This window comes from Echeneis naucrates, chromosome 1 (genome assembly GCF_900963305.1).
Source record: "Echeneis naucrates chromosome 1, fEcheNa1.1, whole genome shotgun sequence".
Classification (NCBI taxonomy): domain Eukaryota; kingdom Metazoa; phylum Chordata; class Actinopteri; order Carangiformes; family Echeneidae; genus Echeneis; species Echeneis naucrates.
Window position 1 is genome coordinate 12,496,230 of NC_042511.1, and position 26,614 is coordinate 12,522,843.

The window sequence follows — 26,614 nt, forward strand, 5'->3', positions numbered from 1 at the left end:
CACATAGTGGAGGTGAGCACGGACACCATGAAATATTGTGCGTTTTGAATGTACAGGAGAGATATTCAAAGTTAAATGTTTGTGGCGCGCAAATGTGGCACTTTATTTCAAGTTACACAGTCATTAGGGGGTGATACTACATTGTGCTGCCAAGCCATTTTATACCTTTACTTTCTCTGCCCAGGGATTGATGCGTTTCCACAGCAACCACCAGCCAGACAGGCAGTCGCCATAGTTACAGAGGTCCGTCTCATCTTGGCTTCCCACGTCAATGGCAATGACTGTTCTGGCGCCCATGTTTTTTGCAATGTCCGCTGTGGGACGTGTAACGTATCCACCAACATTCATATATATGCACAGACGTACAAACAGCACACGCACACACAAACAAACAAACAAAAAAAAAAAAAATCCGGCAGCAGAGGTGGTAAGACAACAAGCACTTATTTCAGGATAAATTGTTTCCTTAAATCTTCCTTTAAAATTGGTTACTATATTCAAAAAGACTTGCACCACAAAAATATCAGCATTAGACACACTTCAGAGCATTTCTGGCAAATTAGTGACAGGGAGCACTGCAATTTAAGAAAAGAAAAACATTTTCCATGGCCAACAAGCGTAGAACCTAAACTAATATTTCTCACCAACTCGTTAAGTGTTAAAATGAGCCTCAGGGCATCGAGCATTTTTGTGGTGCTGAGTCTATTCAAAGACAGAATCAGGACAACATTACATAGGCCCAAAGTGCTGATCCAGTACAGACTCTCTGAGGGGAAGGCAGATGAACTTCAGGAATGAAGGAGGCTGATTTTAGAAGGCTCCCTGAAATTGGATCAATCTTTGGGCCAACAAAGAACCACATTTCACAAACCTGTGTCATGATTCCCAGAGCAAATAGAGAATTACAATAGTTCAGTCCAGGGCTTTGTGAAATATGGCTCTGTTTCATCAGAACAGTTCTCTCTTTGTCCTGACTGCAGAGACAGACTGAGGGGAGTTTTTGGCTGCACATCTTAAACAAAACAAAACATTTTGTAAACTCTTGAAGACTTGAAGTCTTTGTAAGAGTATTGAAGGAATTTGTAAAGTGGATCCAAGGTAACTTCAATTGCTTTTAGTTAATGTAGATGTTTTAACAGTCCACAGACAAATGCTCCCCTCTCCTGAACAACCCGAAGCTGAGTTCAACAGCAACTTTTAGCATAATAAAGAAAATGTAGGGCTGAGCGACTGATATCATCATATGAGATCATATAATATTCATTTTGCTAAATTGACAAATCTCTTAAAATATAGGAATGATTTAACAAATGCAACCTTGTTTTAATTCTTAGGTTGCAGAAGACCAAACCTTAAATAACCAATTTTGCTGTGATGAAAATTTCAACTTGTTGCTGACACTTACTTTGGACAGTAGAAGTCTGAAGTAATCATACTATCAAATATCAAAATTGAAGTTTGATATCAAATGATAACCCAGCCATACAGAAAAGTTGTCATTTCACCATGAGGGGAACCAAACTTTTATCTCAAAGCAGCCTGGTGTCCTGTGCCTCATAAATGATTCAGCTTAAAAATACATAATTTTTTTAATTGAAAGTAACGTACAAGTTCAAATGTCATGCAAGAAAAAAAACCCTCCCCCAAATTTTTAACCTTTACATATCTGACACCAGTCTGCTTGACAAACAAATACCACATTCATCTTACAACGCTGTGTTTCTTCTTTTCATTTCATTTTTTATGTACCTGCAATAGCGAATCTTAATTCAAAACGCAGAATTTGCTCCATCGAGCTGGATATTTAAGGGTTTCGCTGAGATCAATCTGTTTTTAAATCAATTTTTTCCAAATTTATTGATTTACACTGTCTCACCAAATGGATTAATTATTGGTCTTGATTTGGCTCCATATTCAGATGGAGAAAACTCCACAATGCCACACTTCCCTCCACCAGCACTAGGATAAGCAAACAACTATACATTCACATGACCTAGTTGCTATCTTGATAAAAACCCCTCCTAAAACCATCCACATCCCTCACTTCTCCTGCCCCCTCCTCTGGGGAAAAGGAAGCGGGTGGACATGAAGGACTACAAAAAATTGATGGTGGCAGGGGGGAATGGGGAGGGGGGACCACCTCTACTTGCCTGGCAGGTTGTTGATGTAGCCACCGTCCATTAGCAAGTTGCCATCTTTGGGGTCACAGAGTGGCGGCAGGTACCCTGAGAGGGTCATGCTCGCCCGCACATAGCGCCACAGAGAGCCTGGCACACCAGGGAGGGAAGGAGGGAGGAGGAAGGGGGGAGGGGGATAACAGCTCAATATTTTTTGCTAAACGTTTCAAGTTAGTGTTGAGAGACCACAATCCCAACACTAGTGGGTTGGATCCCTGCGAAGGCTGGGACTGTGGCTCTGCTCACCTTTGAACTCTGTTGTACACCAGTGCAAACCTCATTACCTCGCACATAGACCCTGTGTGACTTGTGCAAAAGGTAAAAAAGTAAATGGCAACAATCACAGAGCACCAAGGCTGTTTGAATCTCCAAACTATGTCCCAACAATAGCACTTTAAACCACATCATTACAGGAATTGTCCAAGGTTTCTGCAAAATCCACATATTGTATAATCATAGTACTGATCATGAATCAAATGTGATGTGAAAATTATGAAAGAGAGGCCGACAGCACTTGTTGTGATAATGTTCGGAGATTCATCACAGTGAACATGGCAGGGAAGCGCCAAGCCTGCTCAGTTCTGTACTACAACTCAATGCCAGCAAGGGGGAAGGAGCAGGCCAGGCACTGCATGGGTTGGAAGGATAAGGAGCACCACAGAGAAGCAAGGGGTGCAAGTGGGTGCACAAAAATAAATACTGAGGGAAAACTATCTTACTAACCTCAAAGGAATTTAATACCACCTAAACTCTTTCACTCCTGTGTTCTACATGAATGTAAATTAAGAGCTTTCAGTTTGTAGAAGGGGCAAAAAAAAGGCAGGATCCAGAACACATCCCCACGTAACTTAAAAATAAATAAAAAAATAACTAAATAAAATCTTAAAGGGGCGGGGAGGTAATACATGCATTCGATTTATATTTTCAGAAATATAGATAAGCTCACTTTGTCTGACACTGGCATGCACATAAAAGAAAGCAAAGCCAGGACAAGGGCTGTATAGGAGACTGAACATATGTTCCTGGTGATGCAGAGGACTGAAATGAAACAGAAGGGAACATGGGAAAGGAGCTTCATTTCAGACACCTAGACCCACCGAAACACGCAAATAATGTACAACAACCACAACAGCAACAGACAGATGTGATGTGATGTTGATATGGTGCAGCCCTTCACGCTCTCCAGTTAGGCAAAAGTGTCATCCAAAGTATATATACCTGATAAAATCTATACCTGATCCCACACTGAAAATCCAGCTATATGCAAACCCGTCCAGTCTAGCTGCCGAGCAACAGCAAATAAGTGCCTTTTCTTTAAGATGCATCACAATGAGCACGTACGCTGGTGCACAAAAACATCCACATTTACAAGCCACATTCAGAAACTGATGAAGGGAGACAAGAAGTTTTTGGAGAACACAGACGGCTTTATAAAGCCTATAAAGTTATCATGGCCCTCCCTATGACCCATAAATGTCTACACATGCATGAGCAAAGCCCATTCAGGAATCAGCAGTCATATTCTAAAGTGGAAATGAGCCAATCAGACAAAGTTTGTTGTGTATGTGAATAGCAAAGCCAGTACGAGGGAGAAAATGTTGCTTTTACTTATTGTTCAACATACGTTCAATTTGAGGGGGTGATTGCATCAGCCCAAGATATTTCTTGGAACTAGTCTTTCCTTCCAAACCATGGGCTCCCAATGTCCACCTGGTCAAGATGGGGTTAGTCACGAGTGAGAACTTGAGAGGGAGAAGACAAGAAAGAGGAGGGGGATAGCCGAGAGGTTCACTGTCGACTTTGGGATGGGGGAAGGGGTTCTCATGAGCCGGTGTTTAAAATCTGACCTGGGACATTGTTAACATAGCAACCATCCACAAGCAAGTGGCCATCCTTGGGGTCGCACAGGGGAGGTAAATAGGGGGTGTATGAGGCGCTGGCTCTAACATAGCGCCAGACACAACCTGTCAGGAAATGGAAATGGAGAAGGAGGAACACATCAAATATGGGCTGAGCTCAATGACACAGATGGAAGAAGAGAGAATGACAGAAAGAAAGTGAAGAAGAACAGGTAAAGGGAAGGCGAGAGAAGAAATGCCCACAACGGGAATAAGAAAAGTGCAAAATGCTGCCAAGAGCAAAAGACAGGAAGTGGAATACAATGTCAACAATATTGCTTACTTTTGCCTAAGGTTTCCAGCGAAATACAGTACAACAGGTCAAATCCATATAAAAAGGACTGTAGCCACATGGTCAATTAAATTTCAGGAAATATAATCAACTTTGTTCATTAATGGCATGATACCAAAATATAATTATTGGACTATTAAAACAATTAAAGCTGAGTGAAACAATCCATAGTATAAATTCCTTGAATAAAAGATAACAGATATGTGAAAAATAACTTTATAAGCTTAAACAGATATATAATGCTGGTTTGGTGTGTTGATTAAGATTATTAAAATTGTATTAGCTCTGTTAGATGACTGGCTCAACAAGCAAGGTTGTGGACAAGCAGAAAAAGAGAGAAAGGAGAGAGACAGATAGAGAGCTCTTTAAGAAGAGCAGTGGGCTCTTAAACTACATTCTCCAAACTTGCAAAAAGAAGAGACAACTGCAAGGGAAATCAGACAAGGCTATAAAGAAACAATTTTCAATTTCTCTAGATTTCTCAGATCTTACTCAGAGTAGTGCTTCCCAGTGGGTAAAACCAAAGGAGGTGATCCAAACCTGTGACACTGTACCTGTGCACTCACCAAAAAAAGCATACCGCAATGCTTTTCTCTCAGTGGCTGTAGCCAAAATGATATAGTCAGAGCAGCACTACACTAAAGATACTTGACAAAAAAGCACACCGAAAAAACTACATAAAGCTCCGGGTGAAGGTGAGGGAGTGAAGGAAGCAACGTGTGATGTCATTAAAAAGCAAGGAGGGGGGAAGCCAAGGTGGAGTGTTCTGGATCCTACATGTTGACATGGACACAGGAAGGGGGGGTCAGCATTTTGGGGTCAGTGACTACACGTTATTTTGTCTATTCTAAGTTTCGCTGTGAAGAAAGACCTAATGTGCCAAAGGAGGACATAATGTGAGGAGTTTCAAACAGAAATGTGATGAGGGAAAGCTTAAACTTTATTTAGCATGTGAAGGAGTGAAAAAGAAAGTTGGAAAAATAGAAATGAACAACAGAGAAAGACAGAAGGAAACAAGTATAGCAGAAAGTGATAGAAGTAAATGATGGGAACAATGAAACTGAGAATTAAAAAGGCTTTGCTCCAGCAGTTAATTCATACACATGCCAAGATGCAAACACAAGCATTCAGTATTTCATTTCATCCCCAGGCAAACAAATCGACACACCCTTCAAATCCAGTAATAAGCATGAATGATAATTTTTCAAAACTTTACAATGAACCTAGCAATCTCTTAATTTGATGCATCACTTGATAAATGACATAATAGAATAACAGAGTATGGTGTAAAGTTAACTTGCTTTAAAATGGCATACTGAATTTGTGGGGTTCATTTGGGGGGGGGGGGGGTTTACACAGACCTACTGTTGCTAATGTTAGTGATGATGCATTTTTATGCAAGTCAGACAAAACACATTTAAGGCATTATAGCAGCAAAAATAGACATGAAAAGCTCAACTCCAACTTTTCTTAGCCCGCACAGTCTCCTTCTAAGTCCTAAGCTGCAATATACTAATTTTGTTTGTGAAGGTTAAATCAGTGGTTTGTGAGTAAAGTCAGGTTAATACAAATTATTTTAAAAGATACAGTATATGTACGCAGTACATTCAAACACATTTTAGTTCTCCTTCACAATTCCCTGAGATGCTCTCATTTCTAACTTACTGGTAATGTCCTGTGAGTGGCTTTTCATTTTCATGCATCGTATATTAATTTCTTTCTTTATGGAATTTCAAGCTGTTTACTTCTAGCATGACTAAATGGTTGTCACCATTAAACAAGCACAACGAGGGCCATAATGACTATCTTCACTTTTGCTTTATTTTAGCCTTAAACCACAAATGCAGTTGTGTCACACTGCATGATGCACAAGCCAGTTGAATTTTCCTTTATTTCTCTAAGTGCCTACAAATATAAAAGTTATAGACCTATAGTAGAAAGAATAAGAGGCATTGCAGTGTTAAGAAACTTCTGGGCTCTAATTTGAGTGCAACCAATGCCAATACATTCACATATGTAGCAGTTTTAGGAACTGTATCATTTTATTTGACTGACTTCTTCCAGCATTGCTCAATTACTTTGGAAAAAGGAATTTTACAACGATGCAAAGTAGTGCCCTGATGTACAAAACAGTATTATTCGACTGAGTTATGTTAAGTGATGGGAAAAACTTAAGTGATTACTCATGCCTTTGATTGTGTATGTATGTGTGCTAATGCTATCAAATAATCTTGGTAAATTTAATAATATAAAAACACTGACTCATGCTTATCGAAAGCTTTTACTCTATAACAAGGGGTGTTCATAGGAAGGATCATAGGATCATAGGAAGCGGTGTTGGCCCCTGCAGCCAGTACAGCAATTACTCACCATCTTGATGAACACGCATGGCCGAGGCTGTGATATCAGTGGTGACATTAAAGTATGGCAGCCACAGGTCCTGAGAACAGGAATTGTTTCAGTGTCATGAACGTCATCATAATTTTCCAATTTCTGACAGACCTTAATGGTCTGGTAAATAAACTCTCTGTGAACTCAGAATTTTTTTGTATGTTTCTTACCTCAGCTTGTTTATCTTGGAACACTTTAGAGATGCTGGTGTTAAAGGCAGAGCCAGAGAACATGGAGGTGATGGGATAAGTCAGGTCCAGGACTGTTTTAAAAACTGAGTTCATTGCCTAGAAAAGAAAAAAAAAATCTTGCTTATTATGCTTTTTCTGTTCTGTTTTGAATTACACCACAAGGCTTATGGTTCCATTTTCATTCTAGGAGTAAACCTTCAACATGTAGAAGACTGAAAAAAACTTGCTGGACTTGTGTACTGTACCTTGGACCACTCTCTAGCTCTCTGTTTGGTTCTGACAGCACTCCTCTCTTCAGCGTACAGCGCGCCAATGAATGAGCCAATAGAAGTCCCACCCACTATGTCAATAGGAATCCCTGATTCCTCCATGGCTTTGATCACACCCACATGAGAGCAGCCTCTGCAGGTGGAAGTCAAGTCAAGGCAGGTCAAGTCAAACTCCCATACAAGCACTCTGGATAATGTCATATGTTGTACAGTAATCTGCATATCATACACTTTGGTAAAGAAAAAGAAAAAGAAATAGTTAAAAGCATTTACAGGGCTTTTCCAGCATATCCAGCAATTTTCATGCCACCCCCAGCTTTAAAACTCTTCTTGAAAATAAAACTTTCTGGTAAGTGTTGCAGTAGGTGGGAGCCATTACAGCATTACGCCGATGTGGCAGCGATGTATCAATAACAGTGCACAGGAAGTCGCAGCTAAAATTGCCAACAACGAAGAAAAGAGCTGTTTCAAAAAGATCCCTCAAAATTTTTCTTACCTATTCAGCAGCAATTATTTTCCATGATACAATTATTTTTTTTAAGATATCCCAGCTTTGGATCGATCAATGACTGCATCGACATTGATTTTGATGCATAATTAGCTTTTAGATTTAACATTTACTACCCTATATGTCCCAGTGGACATATGGCCATAAATATTTTCGTCAATTGACTTAAAGGATAGTAAATCAGATTGATGCCTGAGGATTATAGCTCCTAAAATACAAAATGTATTGCTTATAAAAAAGAAAAAAAGAAAAAACATGCATGTGTGTGCATTATCAGAATGGTACCACCTCTGCCTCAAGTCTATCCAGGAAAAACCCTGATTTAGTTGTAGTATGTCATTGAAATTGGCATATTCTTTGAAATCTATGTAGTTTTATTGTTTCACTTTGTTTATTTGGGTAATAACACAGGTATATTCTGATTTTAAAGGTCTGGCACCATATTATGCTTTATTAAGACTAATGAGACCTCAAACGATAAACATGTTCAATGTAACACCATTGATTTTACTAAAACTTAAACACAAACGTAAACAGGTAGTTGTGGGAAACTGCTCTCACCTAGCTCCACCTCCTCCCAGCACCAGGGCGATGCTGTTTCCAGTCAGGACTCGGGCCAGCCGAGAGAAATCACTGTGCCTGTCTGCTGTTTTCTCGAACACTTTTTCATATACCTCCCTCTGTCCGAACATTAAAAAAGGCCATTAAAGCAACATCTTTACATGAAGACTTTCTGGCTTATTAATGTAGCACACTGAAGAATATGCGTATTAAAAAAATCTGAAGATGACAGTACAGTTTACTTCATACCAGTTTGCTGGGGCTGCGTCTGGAGAAGACCCTGCGAGGACACTTGAGATGTAGATGTCCAGAGCACCAACTACGCATGTTGAGCCACTCCACCGTCCTGGAAGGGCCTGGCCCATCCTCTTTGTGCAGAAGGACCAGCTGCTTCAGAGCTCTAACTGCTGTGTTCTCCAGCATCTGTTCCAACTACAGGACAAGAGAGGACTAATAAGAGAGAGCAAGACTAACACACACGTGCACTCTCTCTCAAAACACATACCTCTCCCAGGGTAGGTTCTTGGTCCCCAAGGCCAACAATTAGGATGCAGTCAGCCTGGCGGATGCAGCGCTGAGTCCACGGGGTCATGCTGTTGTCAGTCTGATACAGGACAATCCGATTGATGTCCTCCTGCTGTGCCAGCCAGCCGGACAGCCGGTATTCATGGATACTAATGGAGAGAGGAGAGACAGGAGACAATGGTTATTCACCAAAACATACACATCCAATGACTGAGAGGTTGACTAGGTAGAAATATAATAAATGGAAACCCTAACCATCAATACAAATGCAATCACATGGAAAATTGTGGTCCCACCTGGGAAATTAAGGATACTCGATAAGACTGGGAACTGAGAGGATTCCCTTTTTGTCCGACTCACCTGTCTAAAGCAGAAGCGCCCAGACGCTCTCTGATTATGTCACTGGTTAACAGCAGAGTGGGCCCTGCAAGTGTCCAACAGGGGAGGTGTAAAATGTATAAATAAATACAAAAAACTGTTAAGAATGAACACAGCGGTGTTTAATTTGACCTTCATGGGTGGGGGTGGTCTTACCGATAGCACTGAGGGCATGGCTAAGCTCCAGGTTGAATGCATTGATCGGCACCTCTTCACATACAGGCAGCACAGCCACAGTGGAGAGATTGCTGGCGGGGTTGGTTACATCTGCACTAGTTGTCATGCTGGACAGACTCAGGGGTGAGCCTGGAAGACAGAAACACAGTGTGCGAATGGAGTAAATAACAAATGCATTCGGCTGACCTAACAAAAAAACACGGGAATGTTTGTGTGCACATCAGGAGAACCTCCTCATGACCTAACCTGAGAATGGTCCATGACCTTGTTGCAGGTTCCCCAAAATCTTCTGGCCTAACAAATGGATCAACCTTGTCACCACCTACACAAAGAAAACAAGCTTCAGCATTTAGTCTGAAAACAACATCTCAATCAGACTAAAAGTTGTAACTTATAAATTCATTGACCTGTGGGTATCGTCTTTTAATGTTGTTGAGTGTTCCCTCAGGCAGTTTGACCAGCTCTGTGTCTCTCACAGCATGGACTGTCGTGGCTCTTGGCTGCTTGGTTAAGGCTTCCACCTGAAGTATGAAACAAAGAATCATGAGATACAGTTTCAGTGCATAAAGGAAAACAAGTTGGGTTTATCATTTCAGTCATTTAAAGTAATATAAATGCTATAATAACAAACATAAAAGGCATTCTTATTTCAGCTAGTAACAAAAATAACATTTAATAATATATAACACATATATAATATAACACTCAAACAGTCCAAATGTGGAAAACCCACACACTTTGTATTATGACTAACTAGGAAAAAAACCCTAATTGCGCCAGCTACTCATCAAACTGCTTTACAGTCAGTCAAAATGAGAATGGGGAAGGGAAACGGTCTTGTCCTCACCACACCAATAAGGTCTCCTCTGCCGTATTCCCCAACCAGTTCTTTCTTGCCATTTGCCTTGCGGATAACTGAGCGCAGACGCCCATTCAAAACAATGTAGGTGCAGTCTGACTGGTCATCTTGTCTGTAGATAGAGAAATATCAGTTTGGCTGTTACATATCATATACACATGTACAAACTAAAAGGTGTAGTAAAAGTAAAGTACCTGTAGAGGGCTCTGCCTGCCTCCACAGCCATCCAGTCAATAGCAAAATCCATCTGCCTGACAAAAGCAGACATGCGGACAGCCACTGTGTGGGCTGCACTCAGTACCACACTGGGCTGTTCCCTCATGATCCTGCAGGCGGTAGGACAAAGCACAGTTATAATACTGGTTGTACAGCACATAGAAGAGGATGTTTCACCACAAAACTGAACGGTTCCGACATTGATCCATCCTCTCTACAGAAAGAGTCATTTTAACATTGAAATGCCATTTGCACTTGTGGAAATGTAATGCAATATTTTGATTTATTAATGATAACTCATATGTAACATTAGACTGAATGCATGCTTAAGTATAAAAACTTTTCCGTTGTGCTTTTCCACATTAAAAACAACTTGACTTACTCATAGAAATCAGACTTGGAGATTTTGAGGTAAGTACAGTCTCGGACAGCCTTGATGGTGAAGATGAGGGGTTCACCAGTAAGAACAGCAAGTTGGCCGACCATCTCCCCTGGGTGGGTCACAAACAAGCAGACAGCTTCCTGCTTGTTGATCATCCGCTGGTATACATGCAGACAGCCAGACAGGACAAAGTGCAGACTCACATCCTTCAGAAAAGAAAAGGGGAAGAGATAGGGGAAAATAAACATAAGAGAGGACTGATGTATTATTTAGTGACGAATGAATAAACTGCTTACTGCTTTGGTTATCTGATTACAAAATGTATTATATAGATACAATATACCATTATATACTTGATGCCATGACGATACTATACTGGGGAAAAAATAATTTCTAATTAATTTGTAGATAGTTGCCATCTTTGACAGTTCGGCATTATTGACGTTAAGCTACCATTAAATTATTAAAAAGATGTTAATTTGTAAATGGGGTTATTACATTGATTTTGACATACAGTTTCCATTTATAAAATATAGACAGGCATACAGCTACCAATACAAAGATACGGAAAATATCTCTTAGCTAGAGGAAAAAAAAAGTAAATTAAAAATGGTAATATTTTCCGAAACAAGTTAAAATAGCTGGAAGAACTTTTTTTGTACATAATGCACGTAGTGTGTAAGAACAATATAATCTGAAGGTAGTTAGCAGGATCTGCACTGGACTCTTAAATTAGAAAAAAACAAAAAAACAAACAAAAAACATAAAACCTTAATCAAACCTTTTAAATGTCCATGTGTTAGTAGTAAAACTCACTCCAAGTACGAAAACTTATGATCCTTTTTTCTTAACTAATACCCCACGCTGCCATTGTAGCACGGTATGTAGCTGAGGGGGGCAGTTTTTGAGGACTCTATGGGTCCTGTGTGTCTTGGTGTCAATACCTGGTCTCCTTGTCGAGCTAAGACAGCTCCAGCTTTGGCGTGGTGCAGGGTCACTCTACCATTTAACAAAGATGGGTCCTGGGTTAAGGACAAAGATAAGAAAAATAGACAGAAGAGAGTTTCTCATTTAATGTGAAACACATAGGTGTATTTTATATCCACTCTTTACAAGACCCTGCTGTGACACAACTGCCCTCTCGCTCTCTTCATTTACTGACTGAGCCCAGCTCATCCAGAGTGAACCCGCTGACTGACCTCCTTTTAACACCATAATCAGTGGACAGATGCTCCAGGGAGCTCTGCAACAATGTGTTCATTCATGCAAACCGATAATAATGTAAAAAGCCTGTTATTATTGTTATTATTTCTTAATCTATGACACTATGGTCCTACAGTATATGTAGTGCACTAACTGTATGTTTCAGCCTCGTTTTACTTTGATAATATGAAAACTGATTTGATAAAAACACTTATCATAGTATAATGTTGTTTATTGAGATTAATTTTTTTTTCCTGGGGTATTCAAGTTAATTCTACAAATGTATGTCTTTCATTTAAGAACAAGGAAAAATAGGCTTGATAAGGATCAGCTCATAGTTCACAGTCCTGTCTGGATCAAATCCTTGTGGAGCCATAAATAAAAAAAAAAAAGTGCAAATATTTGCCTCTATTTTGATAACACAAATAAAGGTATAAAATAAAACTAATGATAATTATAAATAATTATCCTGTGTTTTTCTATAGGTTTTAATATGACTAACAATAAAAAGAGAAAAACAGAAGATATAACATTGCATTAGGTGACCCCTTGACAAGGTAACAGAAACAACATTCATAAACAAACAAAGTAATTTCACATACCTCAATCTTCATGAGTTTGAGGACCTCTTTCTGAGCTTCTTCAAAGAGCGCAGCACAGGATCGACTGGATACAGGTGTAAAAATATTGTCCACCCCCGGCTCTTCTTCTGGGTAAAGGTAGATCCCTGAGGGAACCTCATCTACTGTCACCCTCCTCTCCCGCTGGTCCTGGGACACAGACTGTAAAAACATACACATAAGAAAATATTTCATGAGGCTCATTCTCAAACAGGACATAAGCTCCTGCACCTATGAAATGTTATGATAGCATAATTAGTTGGAGAGTAATTTCAACATGTAGCCATGTTTCTAACATTATGATAAATGTAGCATTTACATTTTCAAAATTAATATGATGTTTAGGAACAATACAACTACTTTAATGCCACAAATAAATACATGGAGCTCATGGAGCTGGAAGAGTATTATTATAATTTTTACAGATAATAAAATATTCAGAATAATTTTTTAAGGTTTGAAAATGCACATCATTGCAGATATTCTTGTGCATGCTGCTTCTAGTGAATCTCATCTGAGTTGTAGTGTACTGACCCGAGTAAAGGTAGGAAGAGTGTTGCCATCCTCTGCAGAGACAGAGATCCGCCCCCTTTCATAAGCCATGTCAAAATCTGATCTCAGACCTTTCTGTATACCTGCAAAGACCACAAGCATTCTACTGCCTTGAGTCAACATTTGTCTGTGTTTAGATGAACAATCACAATATAGATGATGAGATGACATCAAGAAGTCAAAAATGTTCCAAAATGAAAGCCAAAAGCCAATCATGTTTAAACCTTCCAGAGAGTACCACTGAAATCACGGGTTGATTTCATTGTTCCAACGATCATACCTGAAATTCGTTCCCTTAAGCCTAGCATACAAGGCTTTCCAAGCATGACCTCACCACTGATAATGGCATGCAAACATCTGTTTTCACATTCATGAATTTCTCGAGTTTGATGTGTCCTTACCTGCAAAGCTTTATCTGCTTATCTAACTTCACTGTGCTTCACTTGGAAGAAAGAGACCAGCCTTTTCAAGCAGCTATCATAAAGTTAATAACTGTTGCAGAACCAAGTTACAGTTCTTCATAACTTGAATAAAATGCTTTCATTTGGTGGTTTCGGTCAAATAGTTAAGCTAATCATTTTTCCACTTTCTCAAAATAGAAACACATAGTGGCATTGAAAGGTATCCTGTTTATTGGCAAAAAAAAAAAAAAAAAACATTTTCCAGTGGAGAAGTCCCTCACCAGCAATGTCCACAGGCATGGAGATAGTCCTGCTCAAAGTTGGCACTGTTGATCCCTCCTTCCCTTGTTCTCCTGTAAATCAATCAAACGTGTAATGTTCAATAAGCGATGAAAAGCAAAAAGATTTAAACATATACAAAGTATTTATCAGCTTTAATTTACATAATCATTGTTCTGCTATTATTTTTAGTTATTTTTCCCCCAACCTGTAGCTTCACCCTTGACGGCAGCTTCCCGATGTTCCTCAGGTACGGTCAGGCTGCCGAAGCGCTTGCCATGGCGGATGGGACTGGTGCGAGTTGGATGTGGTGACGGAGGCGGCAAACGCGAGGGCTGCATTTCCTATGGACCACAAATGTGGTGTGATTTGAGGGATGTATGAAATGTCCATGTGGTGGGAAAGTGGAAAGACAGACACAGCATTAAAATCTAGTGACTCAAATCATAATAAAAACAGCATGTGTACTGGCCTAATGATGCAGCATTCCTAATGAAGGCCAAACCACATTATCCACAGATGTTCGCCTGGGAGTCTGAATGTATGTGCTAGTGCGTGGGTATGAGTCTATGTGATAAACTTACATGGCTGAAGAGCTCATTGGTGAGTCCCAGATAGTTGTGCAGGGCTAGGACTGTTACTCTTTGGAGGCGAACCATGATAATCTGAGCAGATACAACAGGAAGCAAATAAGAAAATCAGGTGAAAGCAGGCAGATGATTTAAACAAAACCACTTTAGGTTTTGAGGTCCACACAACTTTTCTCCTGTAGTAGAGGAAGACTTAATCTAATATATATATTTTAAAAAAAATCTCACCTGTACTACTCGCACCAGGCTCTCTGGGTATTTCTCAAATATCGAGAGGAAGGCCTCTACAGGTAAACGGAGAACAGTGGAAACCTCTGCAGCCCGTGCCGACACTGTTCTGTAAGGCTTCTGGTGGCCCTGTACACAAGAACACCACAGATCTGAGACTTCTACTTGTCTATTTATGGTGTGGGAATGATTTTTATAGGCACATTTATAATTACAATAATAATCTGTTTGTGTGTTTGCTCATGAACAGAATCTAAAATATTCATTGTAATTTTAATCTTGTTCATATGAGTCTTTGATGTTTTATTGATTGCATCCAATTATGCAGGGCCCAATATCCACACTCTGCCTGTCTGTCTGTTGGGGAAGAAGAGAAAGACCTACTGTGATGACATCCAGGATGCTGAGGAGGCTGTGGACACTGTCTCCCGGGTAAACCTCCTTCACCACACTTTCTTTGCCATCCTAAAAGCAGCAGTGTAAATATCAAGCATTTTTCTTAGGTAAAGGAGTAGCTACATTTAGCTCTATGGATCTAGATAAAGCCTGAGCTGAAATCTCTGGTCCTGTTCAGACATGCTACAACCATCTGTCCCGTGTGATCTGATCAGTAGTGGAAAGCTCTGAGTACAGATCAGAGTACACAACTGAGACAACTAAAACCCTATCACTCTGACTCAGTTTAGTGGTAGTATGGCCCACATCTGGACTCAATTTTTTACCATGTGTGCCCTGGGCCACACTGAAGAACCACAAGCTGACGTCCTCTGCCAACACAGTTTCATTATGAATAAAATTCTATTAAGTCATAGAGCTGTATGCAGCACAATCATACCCTCTGCCTCCATTTCAACACCTCTCTCACCTCCGCGTCTCTATCACATACAGACAGATGGACAGATGTGCCTGTCATAGTCGCATTGGCTATAAACACAAATTCTTATAAGTTTATTTATGAGCAGGGAGTAAAAAGCCACAAGCAAACACAGAGGCACAGTTTAATACCAGGTATGAACTGATGTGCTTTGAGTTGCCCACATGAGATCAGATTACAGACACATGTTCTGAACAGGGCCTCTGATATCCTTACTTAGATCTGTTGGAAACAGGCTAATGGATACTTATTTGTCATTACAAGAGAAACCTTTTCAAACGGCCGTGAGCCCCGTAATGAGATTATCTGAGTCAAATGTTAAAAGATGCTAATGAGCTGCTGAAGCCAGGATTCCAACCAATAAGCCATGAGCAAGTGAAAGGGTTTTCATGCACACACAAGTTTGCATACCATTCCAGTAAGGCACAATTCTAATTTTCCATCCTGAACCACGTAAATGCTGCTGTCAGGCTGGCCTGGCCTGAAGACATACTCTCCTTGTTGGAACTGCAGAAACACCATGTGTTTACACAGCTCTAGAAAGAGCGGCTTCTCAAAGTGACCCAGAACACTGCAGTGAAGGACAAAAGCAAGCTTAGTTGGTCAGGAGGTCAACACACACATCTGTCAACAGGTGCGCAAATGAGCACTGCACCGTCACACTGGGTTTACATTACTCAAAAATGTGACTGCAAGCAGAGCTAGGGAACAATACACAATCATCTAAGAGGTGCATCCATTTTTTTCCTCATGCAAATTAATTCTGTAACGTACAGGCATAATTGCGACATAACTGAGCCTACCACTGCTCTCCTTATTACATGATGACACATTTACACGTCACACAGAGGATAAACTTACCGGACATTTTTGAGCATGTAGAGCACCTCAGAGGGTAAGTGGGAGTTGGCCACATCAAATTCCGTGAGGTCTGCCTCCAGCACTGAGGGAGGGGGCTCTTTAGCCTGAAGGGTGGGCACCTCCTTTTTAAAACGAAGGATCCTACAAAAGTTAGAGCGATGCAAGACAGTGGGGTGAGGAGATTGGATGGTTTGCTACCAAGTAAGGCAGTAATGGAAGTTGCAGAGAGTGAGCTTATGATGTACTTTTTGGCAATGTTGAGCATTTTCTGTTTTTTCTTGAGGCGTGGCCGAGAGGAAGATGATGTACCCACCAGGGAAGAGGTAGACTGGGAGACCTGTTGTGAAACATATTGGTTTAAATGTGATCTCCTTCCAATTATCATTGTTGCAATACTTATTATCCTGCAAAGGTGGACATCACACATGATTCAGCGTGAATCAAAGCCGGCCCATGAGATCAAAATTGGAGGCTTTTCAAATGTTACCATGTCTGTGTCAGCAAACACTCACCTTACGCATGATCTTTCGCCCATAGAACATAACTTTATCTCTCTTGCGGAAGCGGTATTTGGGTGCTTCCTGAGCTTCGAGGTCTGTGAAATATAAAAAATTATTATGTTCTCATTTTTAACAACTATCAATATATGTTACCAACACATCTCAGCATCTACTGACTTCGAAGCTTGATCCTTCGCAAGATGAAGAAAATGAGAATGGCAATGAGAACTATGGCGATGCCAGCACCAATCACCATCCCCACCATCTGAAGAGAAGCAGACAAAGGGGGAAGAGGGAGTGTATACAGGGTTTGTATGATAATAAACTGTTATTATTGGATAGTTACTGAGACAATTATTTAGTGTAGCACTAAAATGTTATTTACTTGGGTGTTTAAAAAAATAAATATTACTTCATTATTTCATCTGCTTGTGTGTGTTCTCCAGGCTATAATGAACACAATTACAGGCCAATTATTTCAACGTAGCCTCAATGCACACTCACCATGCTTGTGTGTAGTTCCTCCTCCACAAATGTCTTAATGTTATCATACCCGTCCTAATATAGCAAAAAAAAAAAAAAAAACACGGAGGCACGTTAATCATCTTAGAAAAAAGACATAGCATATCCCCACATCTATAGCAAGGATGCTAAAGGTTTAGAAGCTTGCCACATGGCTCCTCCTGTATATTCAGACCTTCTAGCTGAGGTTAAACCAAAGGCTTTCCGTTTTACTAAAGGGATGTGGACAAGCTATTTTGTCACTGGGCCAGGAAAAACTGACTATCATTGCCTGGGAAAGAAAAGATGGAAATGTGGGTGTAGCAACATAACTGACCTTCTCCAAACTTATTCCCATACATTTCTTTTTCAACTAAATTTCTCATTTTCTTTTTTTAAAAGAAAGACTAGTTGTAATAACTTTGCATGAACTGATTCTTTAAAGACATTAGGATTGTAGGTATTGTAAAGATAAAAAGGCACCACAGTATCATGTGAAAGAAAGAGATGACCTGAAAACATAATGCCTCTGGCTTTGCCGTTTGATGGCATATATAGTCTTAAAAGTCCCATCAGCTGGTCTGCTCTGTAGTCCACCAGAAAGGCTACAGTTTTCTGTTCGTGCTGAATATCAGATCAAAAACTTTCCCTAACTACTGACATGATATGATGAAGACAGTCCAGTCAGCCTCTGAAAGGACATAAACACATTGTGCTCAAATTAAAAATGTGCAATGTGACTTTATTCTTTGAGCCACAGATTTAGAAACAGTATGACTTGTTATTGTGACAGGATGAGCCTTCTTCACAAAAAGACAAGACCCATGGGCTCAGAAGAAGATAAAACAAAATCGTGTGGAGTTGGACTTATGAAGTATAAGACTAAGCATGGCAGTAATCAACAAATAAGGAAAAAAAAAAGGACAAAGGCTAAAGATATTCAAGATCAGGAAAGAAACTGCTTGGTCAGTGGTGTAAACTTAATATATGACTGGGTCATGTATGGGTGTTCGCAGGGTGTGGGCTGTGAAAAAATAAAAGCGTTAAACGCTAATTCAACATGCAATAATAAAATTCCCCCTCAGGCTTGCTTTGCTAAACTTGTGGTTAAGTTCAGAGTTTGATTGCTTAAGTAATCCTGACACTGTAAAATACTGAAAATTCATCACCTTGAAACCGTTTATAACAACTATATAGACATATTCAACACATTTTATTTGCTCTGGCAGAAATCTATATGCTCCAGAATGTAATGAATTCCATAAATTCCAGCATTATTTTTATTTGCAAGAAAGCTATTCTGCTTTACTTATAATTACAATGATGAGTGAACTAGCAAATACATTGGAGACGCAGTTCACATGTGATATTTATAAAGAAGTGGTTTAAGCCAAATCATTGCGAAAGCAACTGCCAGCAGGAAAAGATCTAACGTTTAACTTCTGGACTGATTAAAGAGCTATTTATCACATAACTTCAGTAACATTGTCTTCTTCACTCATCAAAACCAGAATGCCATTGCAGTCTAGGAGTGGTTAGATCCTGTAGCCAAGATAAGATTGTTTGTTTAATGGTGTATATGTCTGTGTGTGCGCGTGTTACCAGTAAGTCAACAGTTATACAGCTATAAGAGCACTATAAGAGTAATAGGTTTTTAGTGTTTTGGCTGGCAGCCTAGTACTACATGTCTGCTATCAGTGGTTACTGATTAGTGTGTGAGGAGTGAAAAGTTATTTGGCCGTAGAAGTCTTGGGATATTGACTGTGTGGTTGTACAGTGAGTGAACAGAAAGCACGTGGACACAGAAATATACTTTGGCGGAGGGTTTGAGGTGCTAAGTGACAAATGAAATGCTTAAATGTTAAAAGTGTAAATGTATTCAATTGTGCACGTTATAAGGTGATGGATACAGTACACTGACAAGCTGCAACTAAGAAAAGCTGGAAGCTTAACATACATACATGACCACTGTTGAGAAAGTAGAGAAGCAGATGGCTTGTTAATATGCTGCTAATGTTCTGTGTGCTGCTCTTTTGTTGTAGAGTTTTTAATCACTAAATACATCAGCTTAAATTAAAATTATTATAAACTAATGACCGGTCACTTTCGCTGTTTCCCAGCACATTTTTATGAGAAATGTTCAGATTAATAAAGTTAGTAATTCTGGCATTAAAAATGAAAAAGTAACTTCGTGTCTCCTCGGACCTCTTGTTCCGAGGTACTCTGTCCCATTGTAACCCTGTTTCTTCATAGGGATGGTCCATCAACAGCCACTGGGAAAAAAAACAAAACAAAACAAAACAAAACAGACATGGATACTCAACAGAGGGATTTAACAGTTCAGAGCAGGAAAAGCACTGGTATAAGCGATAAAACTATCGGACAGAATTACAAATATTCAACTCGCAATTTCTCAACGTCACACCGATATGGCTTATTGGAACACTTAAATTGAGCTGGACAATTGTTCATGTTATTACCAACAGCTGTTTTTGTTTTAGTGACATGGCAACAACCCGAAGTATTGGCTTTGAAAAAAAAAAGACATGTTCAGACATGCACAAACGGGAGCATCTGTGGAAAGACTCCCACCTTACTTGTAAGAACTTGACATCATTAAACATCTCGAGACCCAGGTGGAAGTGTGTGGCTTTTACCTCGGATCTGGCTATCAAGGCCTTTCTCATTCCATATGAATAACACACTTATATTAGTGAACATTTACTTCTACTGGTGCAGTTTTATTGCTACTGTGGATAGATACAAAACTAAACTGAAGATGTTGCCACACAGTCTTGCCTTCAGACGAGAGAGGCCCCTGAGTAAACAGTTTGTGTTCTCATGCGCTCTAAGAGCCGCTTTAAGAGCTAACTAACTAGAGCAGACTCTCCAGATAACAGAGAAAACCCCATCCAGACGGTAAGCCCCTACCCTCTTTGATCCAGCCAACTTTCTCTACTCACCTCCCGGTGGGATGATCTATTTAATAGGGGTGGGAATCTTTTACTATCTTACACAATCTTTGATTCGATTCTGAATTTCTGGGCTACGAATTGATTCAAAATCGATTTTTGTGTCTGAACTGCTAGTCCATTTAACCAGCTGCTATATGGAAAAAAATCAAATGTGTTTGTTTTTGTCTATCACACAAATGTTTTCGTCCTTCCCTCAGACTATGTCTCTAAACACTGCCACTGAAACAAAACATATGCCTCAGCACAGTATAATAAGTTACCTACCAAGACTGTTTATACACATGCATATGATCATGGGGCTGTTTCACAAAACTGGATTTCAGCTTAGAGGGGTAACTTCCAGGGTAACCTTGACTTTTCAGCATCACAAAGCTGGTTTACTTTCTATCTGGGTTTCGTTGCCACGGTAACTTATGATGAACACCTAACCTGAACCCGGAGCATGTTCAGTTCTGAAAAGACCTCAGTAGCTATACAAGACCACACACTGACCAATCAGGTCTGTTGGAAAATGACCTGCCCATTTTCCCACAAGTCCGAGCCCATTGATTAGGTCGCGAAAACTGGAAGAAATTCCATGACAGAGCTAACACATTTCTAGTTTGGTTGTAGTTTTTCCACTTCAAGTTAAATTCTTTAGACTCTATCAGTCTCCAATTGTTTTTGTAAAGTGCTCACACAGTGTAAGCACCCACCAGAAACAAACTAAGTACACAATAAAGAGGCTTTAGCATAATACTTATTAGCTCTTTGTCTGATGAAATAAAGCTATGTACATCTTGTGACTGCCACCTTTTTTCCCCCCAATGTATGATAAGCAGCAATGGATTGTATGCAAATATATATGATGAGTGGAATTTACAGTTACCTCTCTGGGGGACAGCATTTTTGTGAGTGGGGGTAGCAGGGCCACTGTTAAGTTCTCACCATCCACTGTGCAAAAAAAACATCTTACTTTCACAGTAAATAGATAATTGTGTTTCTGCAGCCCAGAGTCTTAACATCGGCTCACTGAAACATATCGTGTACAAATGTGGTGCTTTGTGAGCTGCCACCTCCACCAGGGTCTGATGCAACCCCCTCTACAGCCTCCATCGAGAGGGACCCTCATTATTGTAAAGGACAAACTCCTTTGCAGGGGCGTAGTCCAGAGTAGGACCCCCGACTTGCCCCCGTCTTTTTCATGTCACTTTTTTTTTTTTTTTTTTACCGTGGGCTGCAAACAACATCAAATTATTACCATTGTGATCATCCTAAAACAAAGAGAGAGTATAAAAAAAGCACAGCTTACACATGTTGGTTATAGCCCAGAACGGGGACACATATAGAGCCTATAAGATACTACAGTAGCACTGCTGACTACTTTGAACTGTTTTCTTATATTTGTTTTTGCAATTGCTCCCAACTGTCCAAGTCCTTTTTGCTCCACCAGGGTTGTAACTGAAATTATGAGTTCCAAACAAGCAAAAAAAAAATATAATAATAATCAGAAACAATTTATGGGGCACATACAGTAAATCTCATCAATGTAGTGGAGATTTAATATTATAATCCTGGTAATTTACGCATTTACAAAGTCTACTATTTTTTGCCAGCATTCTTTGCGGCTTCTGGCAGCATCAACTGTGTTACTCCGTGCTTGAAAAAAGGATTTATGCGCCTAATATTTTCGTAATATCAAACTTTGCTCCTCGGTCATGAAATACAATGCTCCTGCTGTGTCTTCTCCATGGTCCAATTGGTCAGATGCAGGCAAACCCCGCCTTTTTATGTGAACGCACACTGATCTAAATGAAAAAACCCTGGGTTATGTAAAGCAGTTAATAATCAGCTTTGTGACACCAATTATCCGGATTGCGGATGTGTGGGTAAGTGAAGTCAGATAATGAAAAGAGATCCTGAGCATGTTAATCCAGCGTCGTGATACAGGCCCCAGGTCGATTTAATGGGAAACACCCAGAATAATCAGTATCCCTTGATGCTAGACAATAAGAAATTGCCATGAAGTAATAATTCCTAGAGTTCACCAGTCCATAAACATACCAGCTCTCTGTCCACATCTGCTTGTGGAGAATATTTCAGCTGACACAGGGATCTGTGCAGTAGCTGGGATAACAACAATCATTCACTGTCCATGTCTACTGTCAAATAAACAGCTATGCTAGCTGATCTCACTGACGTCCAATGAATTCCCCTTCCCACTGTAACAGAAAGCCAAGCTGGAGGCTGGAGGGAGGGGAAAATAAACTGGCTAACAACACTGACTTTATGTTTGCTGAGGGCATACAAAGTAGGCTACACAATCTCGTGCTGCATGAAGAAGCACTAAATTATTCCAGCACCTCATGGCTAATAAACAAAACGTCACAACTTTTAGAGAAAATCCATGACCATAAACAGAGGTTAGGCTGTAAACGGCCTTCTTAATAACTTGTCAGATTCATTTACTTACTGTAAAAATAATTGTTGGTTGAAGGACAGAGGCATTACTTTTTAATTATTTATTTTTTTATCTTTTTTTCTTTTCATCTTTTCGTCAATGAAAGATCAATATGACAAAATGGTCAAAACATTTCTGTCTTTCAAATGTTCTTCTTTTAATATATGAATCAATTATAACCTGAATTTTGGTTAATATGACAAAAACCCTGTGCTGCTCGCTGTGTTGACTTGCCCAATTTGCACAATGCATCTACCAGTAATAGGCTGTTCGGGAGTAATTTAAAAACAACACACAGATGGGCATCAGCTGCAATGCATCTAAGAGATAATGGATTTCCTGTTTATCTATAATATGGAGAGAGTGGAAAAAGGTGGCTGAGCTGCTGTACGATGAAACTGAAACACAGGGGACAGAGGATGGAGTGTCATATTACATGAAATCACCCAAAGGGACAAACAGTTTCAAGACTATAATGTAAATTAGTATGACCATCTTCAGCAGTTGTTGTACTATTCTCTGATGAAAGCCTTTCCATAAAATGAATTAATCAGTGCATTAAACCCAAAACATTTGAAATAAAATAATTATAAGGTAGTGAAGGGAGTGAGTTAATGGCTAATTTGCGACTATTTACATAACCTGCTACAGGTCTGTCAAGTAAATGTTTGTCATGTTGTGGATTTGGGGATGTGACATTTACTGTCATCCCGGATGCTGTACGACATTTCTCAATCTCGTGCTGCAAAACTTTCATCACCCGAGATAAATAAGCTGACCACAACTTGTTGGTACACGGGGCACTTTGCTTCAGATCATCTTTCTTTTTTTCCCTATGTCACCTGCTGTGTGGTAATAACGCTGTAAGAATAGCATTGCCCTGCTGCCCCCTGCCCCCCAGAGATGAGGCAGTAGCCAACCTCCAGCCTCCGAGCGGTGCCTCCCTCAGTGCAGGCCTACTCCTATTGTTCCCTATGAACAATGCATCCAGTGTAGACTCCGCTGCCCAGGGGCAGACCTGGGCTGCCAACGAACACAACCATGTCTGTTTTCATCTGACACAATACACACACAATACACCCATGAGATCCACAATAACAGCAGCAGGTCTATAGGGTTGGAAGCCCATGTGGCATGTGGTCTAAGTACGGGGCTGTACAGTAAGATCAAATATAAATGTTAACAAAACGTGTTTGGATGAATCGCCTACCTTAGACATGAACTGCTCTGTCACCTTTGACCCGGAAGTCGAGCCAAACTGTTACATTTTACTTTGCACCATACCGTTATACCAACACTTACTGCTGTGTGAACAAACGGGCAACACACAATATTGTTAGCCGCAATAGAAATGGCAGCAAAGTGCCGACCAAGGTGAACTCTGGGCGACATCAGCTCGTATTTCCATGCAGCCGAAATAGTTTTGCATATTTCGCACTCGCCATCCGCGGTGTTGGCTTACTGGCCTCTCCTTGAGGATTGTTTGGCTGTGTTGTAAACACAGTGAACCGTGTTACCCCAGAACCGGGAAAAGGGCGATAAGCAAGCTGGAACCAAACGGAGGGACTGAACAGCGGCGGAGGCGCACCGCTAGCTAACGGACACATGAAGCCCGTAGCTGACTGTGCTTATACGTCGGCCTTGTTGTTTATGCTCAGATGCCAGTGAGCCTCCAGAGTTACGGGGATCCTTTTCTTGGTCCATGGATCGTGGTTGGAGCAGCTCCCTGCCGTCCGGGGCAGAGGGCACCTGGCTGACTCTCCACGCATAACGCAATCCCTGCTGCCGGCTAACAGTGTCCCTGACAGTGTTAGCTAGCTGCCTGCGAGGCGACCGACGGTCTGCATCACACACATGGAAGTAAAACGACGACAAAAACACAACCTGAAAGCTGAGATAAGAGTGATTACTAATGACATCTCATTTTCGTCCTTTGACCTCCCCCGGAGTCATCTGACTGAGCAGTTCCAACGATTATTGACAACTCTCCAATGCACCGGTGGGGGTGGGGGGGCTCTGGATAAACCATCCATTCATGAACTATTACACATCATACTAAAAACTGGACATTAAATTGAGGTTTGGGGTTGGAAAAAGAGAAAATTACCTGAGTGGATGGCCTCCCGTTAATCGTCACCGACTATCAAACAACGTGACGGAACTCATCTCTCATCAAGCCCCTCCTGTTTTACTTCCGGGCCCGATGCCCCGCCCACCTTTATGTAAATAATACGTAACAAACCAATGAGGATTGAAGGATACAGGAAAGCGATCCGTCATTGGTTAACAGACGATCTTTGCATTTTGCGTAAAACTGTAAATGCATAAGAGCAGATGGACACACACTGCGGGTCTGCTGGGGTAAGTCAGTAATTTAAGTTTGACCATTAACTGCGACGGCCAACGTGGCTGTGCCAATTACTTTACTTTGACAGCTCAGTGCCACTAATTCAATCACTTCCACTTAGACGGCTGGATGAGCTAAGGAAGCACATCGGCCTGACACTTATCTGAAACTCCAACACGGTTACAAAAAACACGTGAGAGAACACACAGGAAAAAAATGGTGTCAAAAAATGTTAGAAAAAAATAATCGAGCTACCCAGTTCATCCAAGGTAAAACTACTGCGATACCGCCATCTGGTGGGCACTGCCTGCAATATCATAAACCCAATGCTTATCTACAGAAAATGAGGGGTGGGAAACTTTATCTCTCGATTCGATTCATCATGATTTCTGCTTAAATCTATAGGTGTGCAGAGGATCCTCATAATCTATTCCAGTCTGCTTTGCTAGACAGACAGAACCTCCCCAGAGACTAGACCAGACCAGACCAGACCATAGACAGGACCCCTGCAGAGAGTAGAAACTAGACTGGCGACAAGACCCAACGCCTACAGAGACTAGACCAGCGACGGGACCTCCCCAGAGACCAGACTAGACCAGCGACGGGACCTCCCCAGAGACCAACCAGACCAGACCACACGAGAGACTGGACCCCTCCAGAGATCAGACCAGACTAGACGGGATGAGAGTGTCTACACAGAGACACGACCTCGGTCTTTTTTCACAATTAAAAAGGAATGTATCTGTCAGGAAAATTCTCAGAGGGGGTCACTAATAATACATGGCCCCACCAGTGAAGCGGCCGTTTGAGTGCTAAATGTTTAGTCTAAGGAGTCACTCATTGAGCTCATCATGTGCTTCAATCGAGATGTTAGTAATCGGTGGAAAACCAAAGAGCATGGGGACAGAAGAAATTAAAATGTTTGCAACGGATTTGACATTTCCACCAAAGTTGTGGGAGATATGTTTCGTTGTTTTAGTGTTATGTTCTTGCTTAAATGTGTGGAAGCATTAAAGTTTTAAGTTATAACTGAAGAAATTATCTACATTTCACTACTTAAAACACTGTCTCAGGGTTAAATTTGCACAAAATGCTAAAAATGGAATCCTCAAAAATTAAAAACCTAAAAAAAATAAAAAAATAAAAAAATAAAAAAAGGAAAAATTAAAACAGAATTTGGGAAAAATTTGGGAACATACACATGCTTACCACACATGCATGTTCCAGAACCGGCTCTCTGGTGACATCTGGACGTCCTGCAGACAGCCTGCAGATAGCCTGCAGATGTTTTATTTTAAATTGATTTAGCAACATTTTAAAATTGATTCTTAATCATGGTAAATGAGAATTGCGATTCTTATATGAATCGATTTTTTGGCACACCCCTACAGAATATGTCAAAATATTGTTTATAAGAAT

General features: G+C 40.4%; 1 protein-coding gene across 2 annotated transcripts in view; it reads right to left on the reverse strand.

Moving 5' to 3' along the window:
- Nucleotides 1-25,025, reverse strand: part of pnpla6 (patatin-like phospholipase domain containing 6) — a 28,496-nt gene extending 3,471 nt beyond the window's left edge. The window contains exons 1-31 of one of the 2 annotated variants that reach the window (XM_029511534.1): nucleotides 24,956-25,025; nucleotides 19,639-19,706; nucleotides 17,437-17,490; nucleotides 17,110-17,197; nucleotides 16,945-17,027; nucleotides 16,678-16,769; nucleotides 16,433-16,573; nucleotides 15,983-16,142; nucleotides 15,082-15,162; nucleotides 14,698-14,826; nucleotides 14,464-14,544; nucleotides 14,088-14,223; nucleotides 13,882-13,953; nucleotides 13,182-13,282; nucleotides 12,630-12,809; nucleotides 11,769-11,846; nucleotides 10,825-11,030; nucleotides 10,421-10,552; nucleotides 10,215-10,338; nucleotides 9,775-9,888; nucleotides 9,614-9,689; nucleotides 9,347-9,496; nucleotides 9,173-9,236; nucleotides 8,793-8,961; nucleotides 8,537-8,719; nucleotides 8,288-8,406; nucleotides 7,195-7,351; nucleotides 6,929-7,045; nucleotides 6,738-6,807; nucleotides 2,151-2,267; nucleotides 166-314 (exon numbers count right to left, since the gene is read on the reverse strand). In XM_029511534.1, coding sequence (XP_029367394.1) covers nucleotides 166-314; nucleotides 2,151-2,267; nucleotides 6,738-6,807; nucleotides 6,929-7,045; nucleotides 7,195-7,351; nucleotides 8,288-8,406; nucleotides 8,537-8,719; nucleotides 8,793-8,961; nucleotides 9,173-9,236; nucleotides 9,347-9,496; nucleotides 9,614-9,689; nucleotides 9,775-9,888; nucleotides 10,215-10,338; nucleotides 10,421-10,552; nucleotides 10,825-11,030; nucleotides 11,769-11,846; nucleotides 12,630-12,809; nucleotides 13,182-13,282; nucleotides 13,882-13,953; nucleotides 14,088-14,223; nucleotides 14,464-14,544; nucleotides 14,698-14,826; nucleotides 15,082-15,162; nucleotides 15,983-16,142; nucleotides 16,433-16,573; nucleotides 16,678-16,769; nucleotides 16,945-17,027; nucleotides 17,110-17,197; nucleotides 17,437-17,490; nucleotides 19,639-19,665 — 3,450 coding nt within the window. In that variant the 5' untranslated portion in view covers nucleotides 19,666-19,706; nucleotides 24,956-25,025. Of the gene's footprint in view, nucleotides 1-165; nucleotides 4,142-6,737; nucleotides 6,808-6,928; nucleotides 7,046-7,194; nucleotides 7,352-8,287; nucleotides 8,407-8,536; nucleotides 8,720-8,792; nucleotides 8,962-9,172; nucleotides 9,237-9,346; nucleotides 9,497-9,613; nucleotides 9,690-9,774; nucleotides 9,889-10,214; nucleotides 10,339-10,420; nucleotides 10,553-10,824; nucleotides 11,031-11,768; nucleotides 11,847-12,629; nucleotides 12,810-13,181; nucleotides 13,283-13,881; nucleotides 13,954-14,087; nucleotides 14,224-14,463; nucleotides 14,545-14,697; nucleotides 14,827-15,081; nucleotides 15,163-15,982; nucleotides 16,143-16,432; nucleotides 16,574-16,677; nucleotides 16,770-16,944; nucleotides 17,028-17,109; nucleotides 17,198-17,436; nucleotides 17,491-19,638; nucleotides 19,707-24,955 lie in introns of those variants that run through there. The other variant, XM_029511544.1, reaches the window with a different exon arrangement.
- Between the last annotated feature and the right edge of the window lie 1,589 nt (nucleotides 25,026-26,614).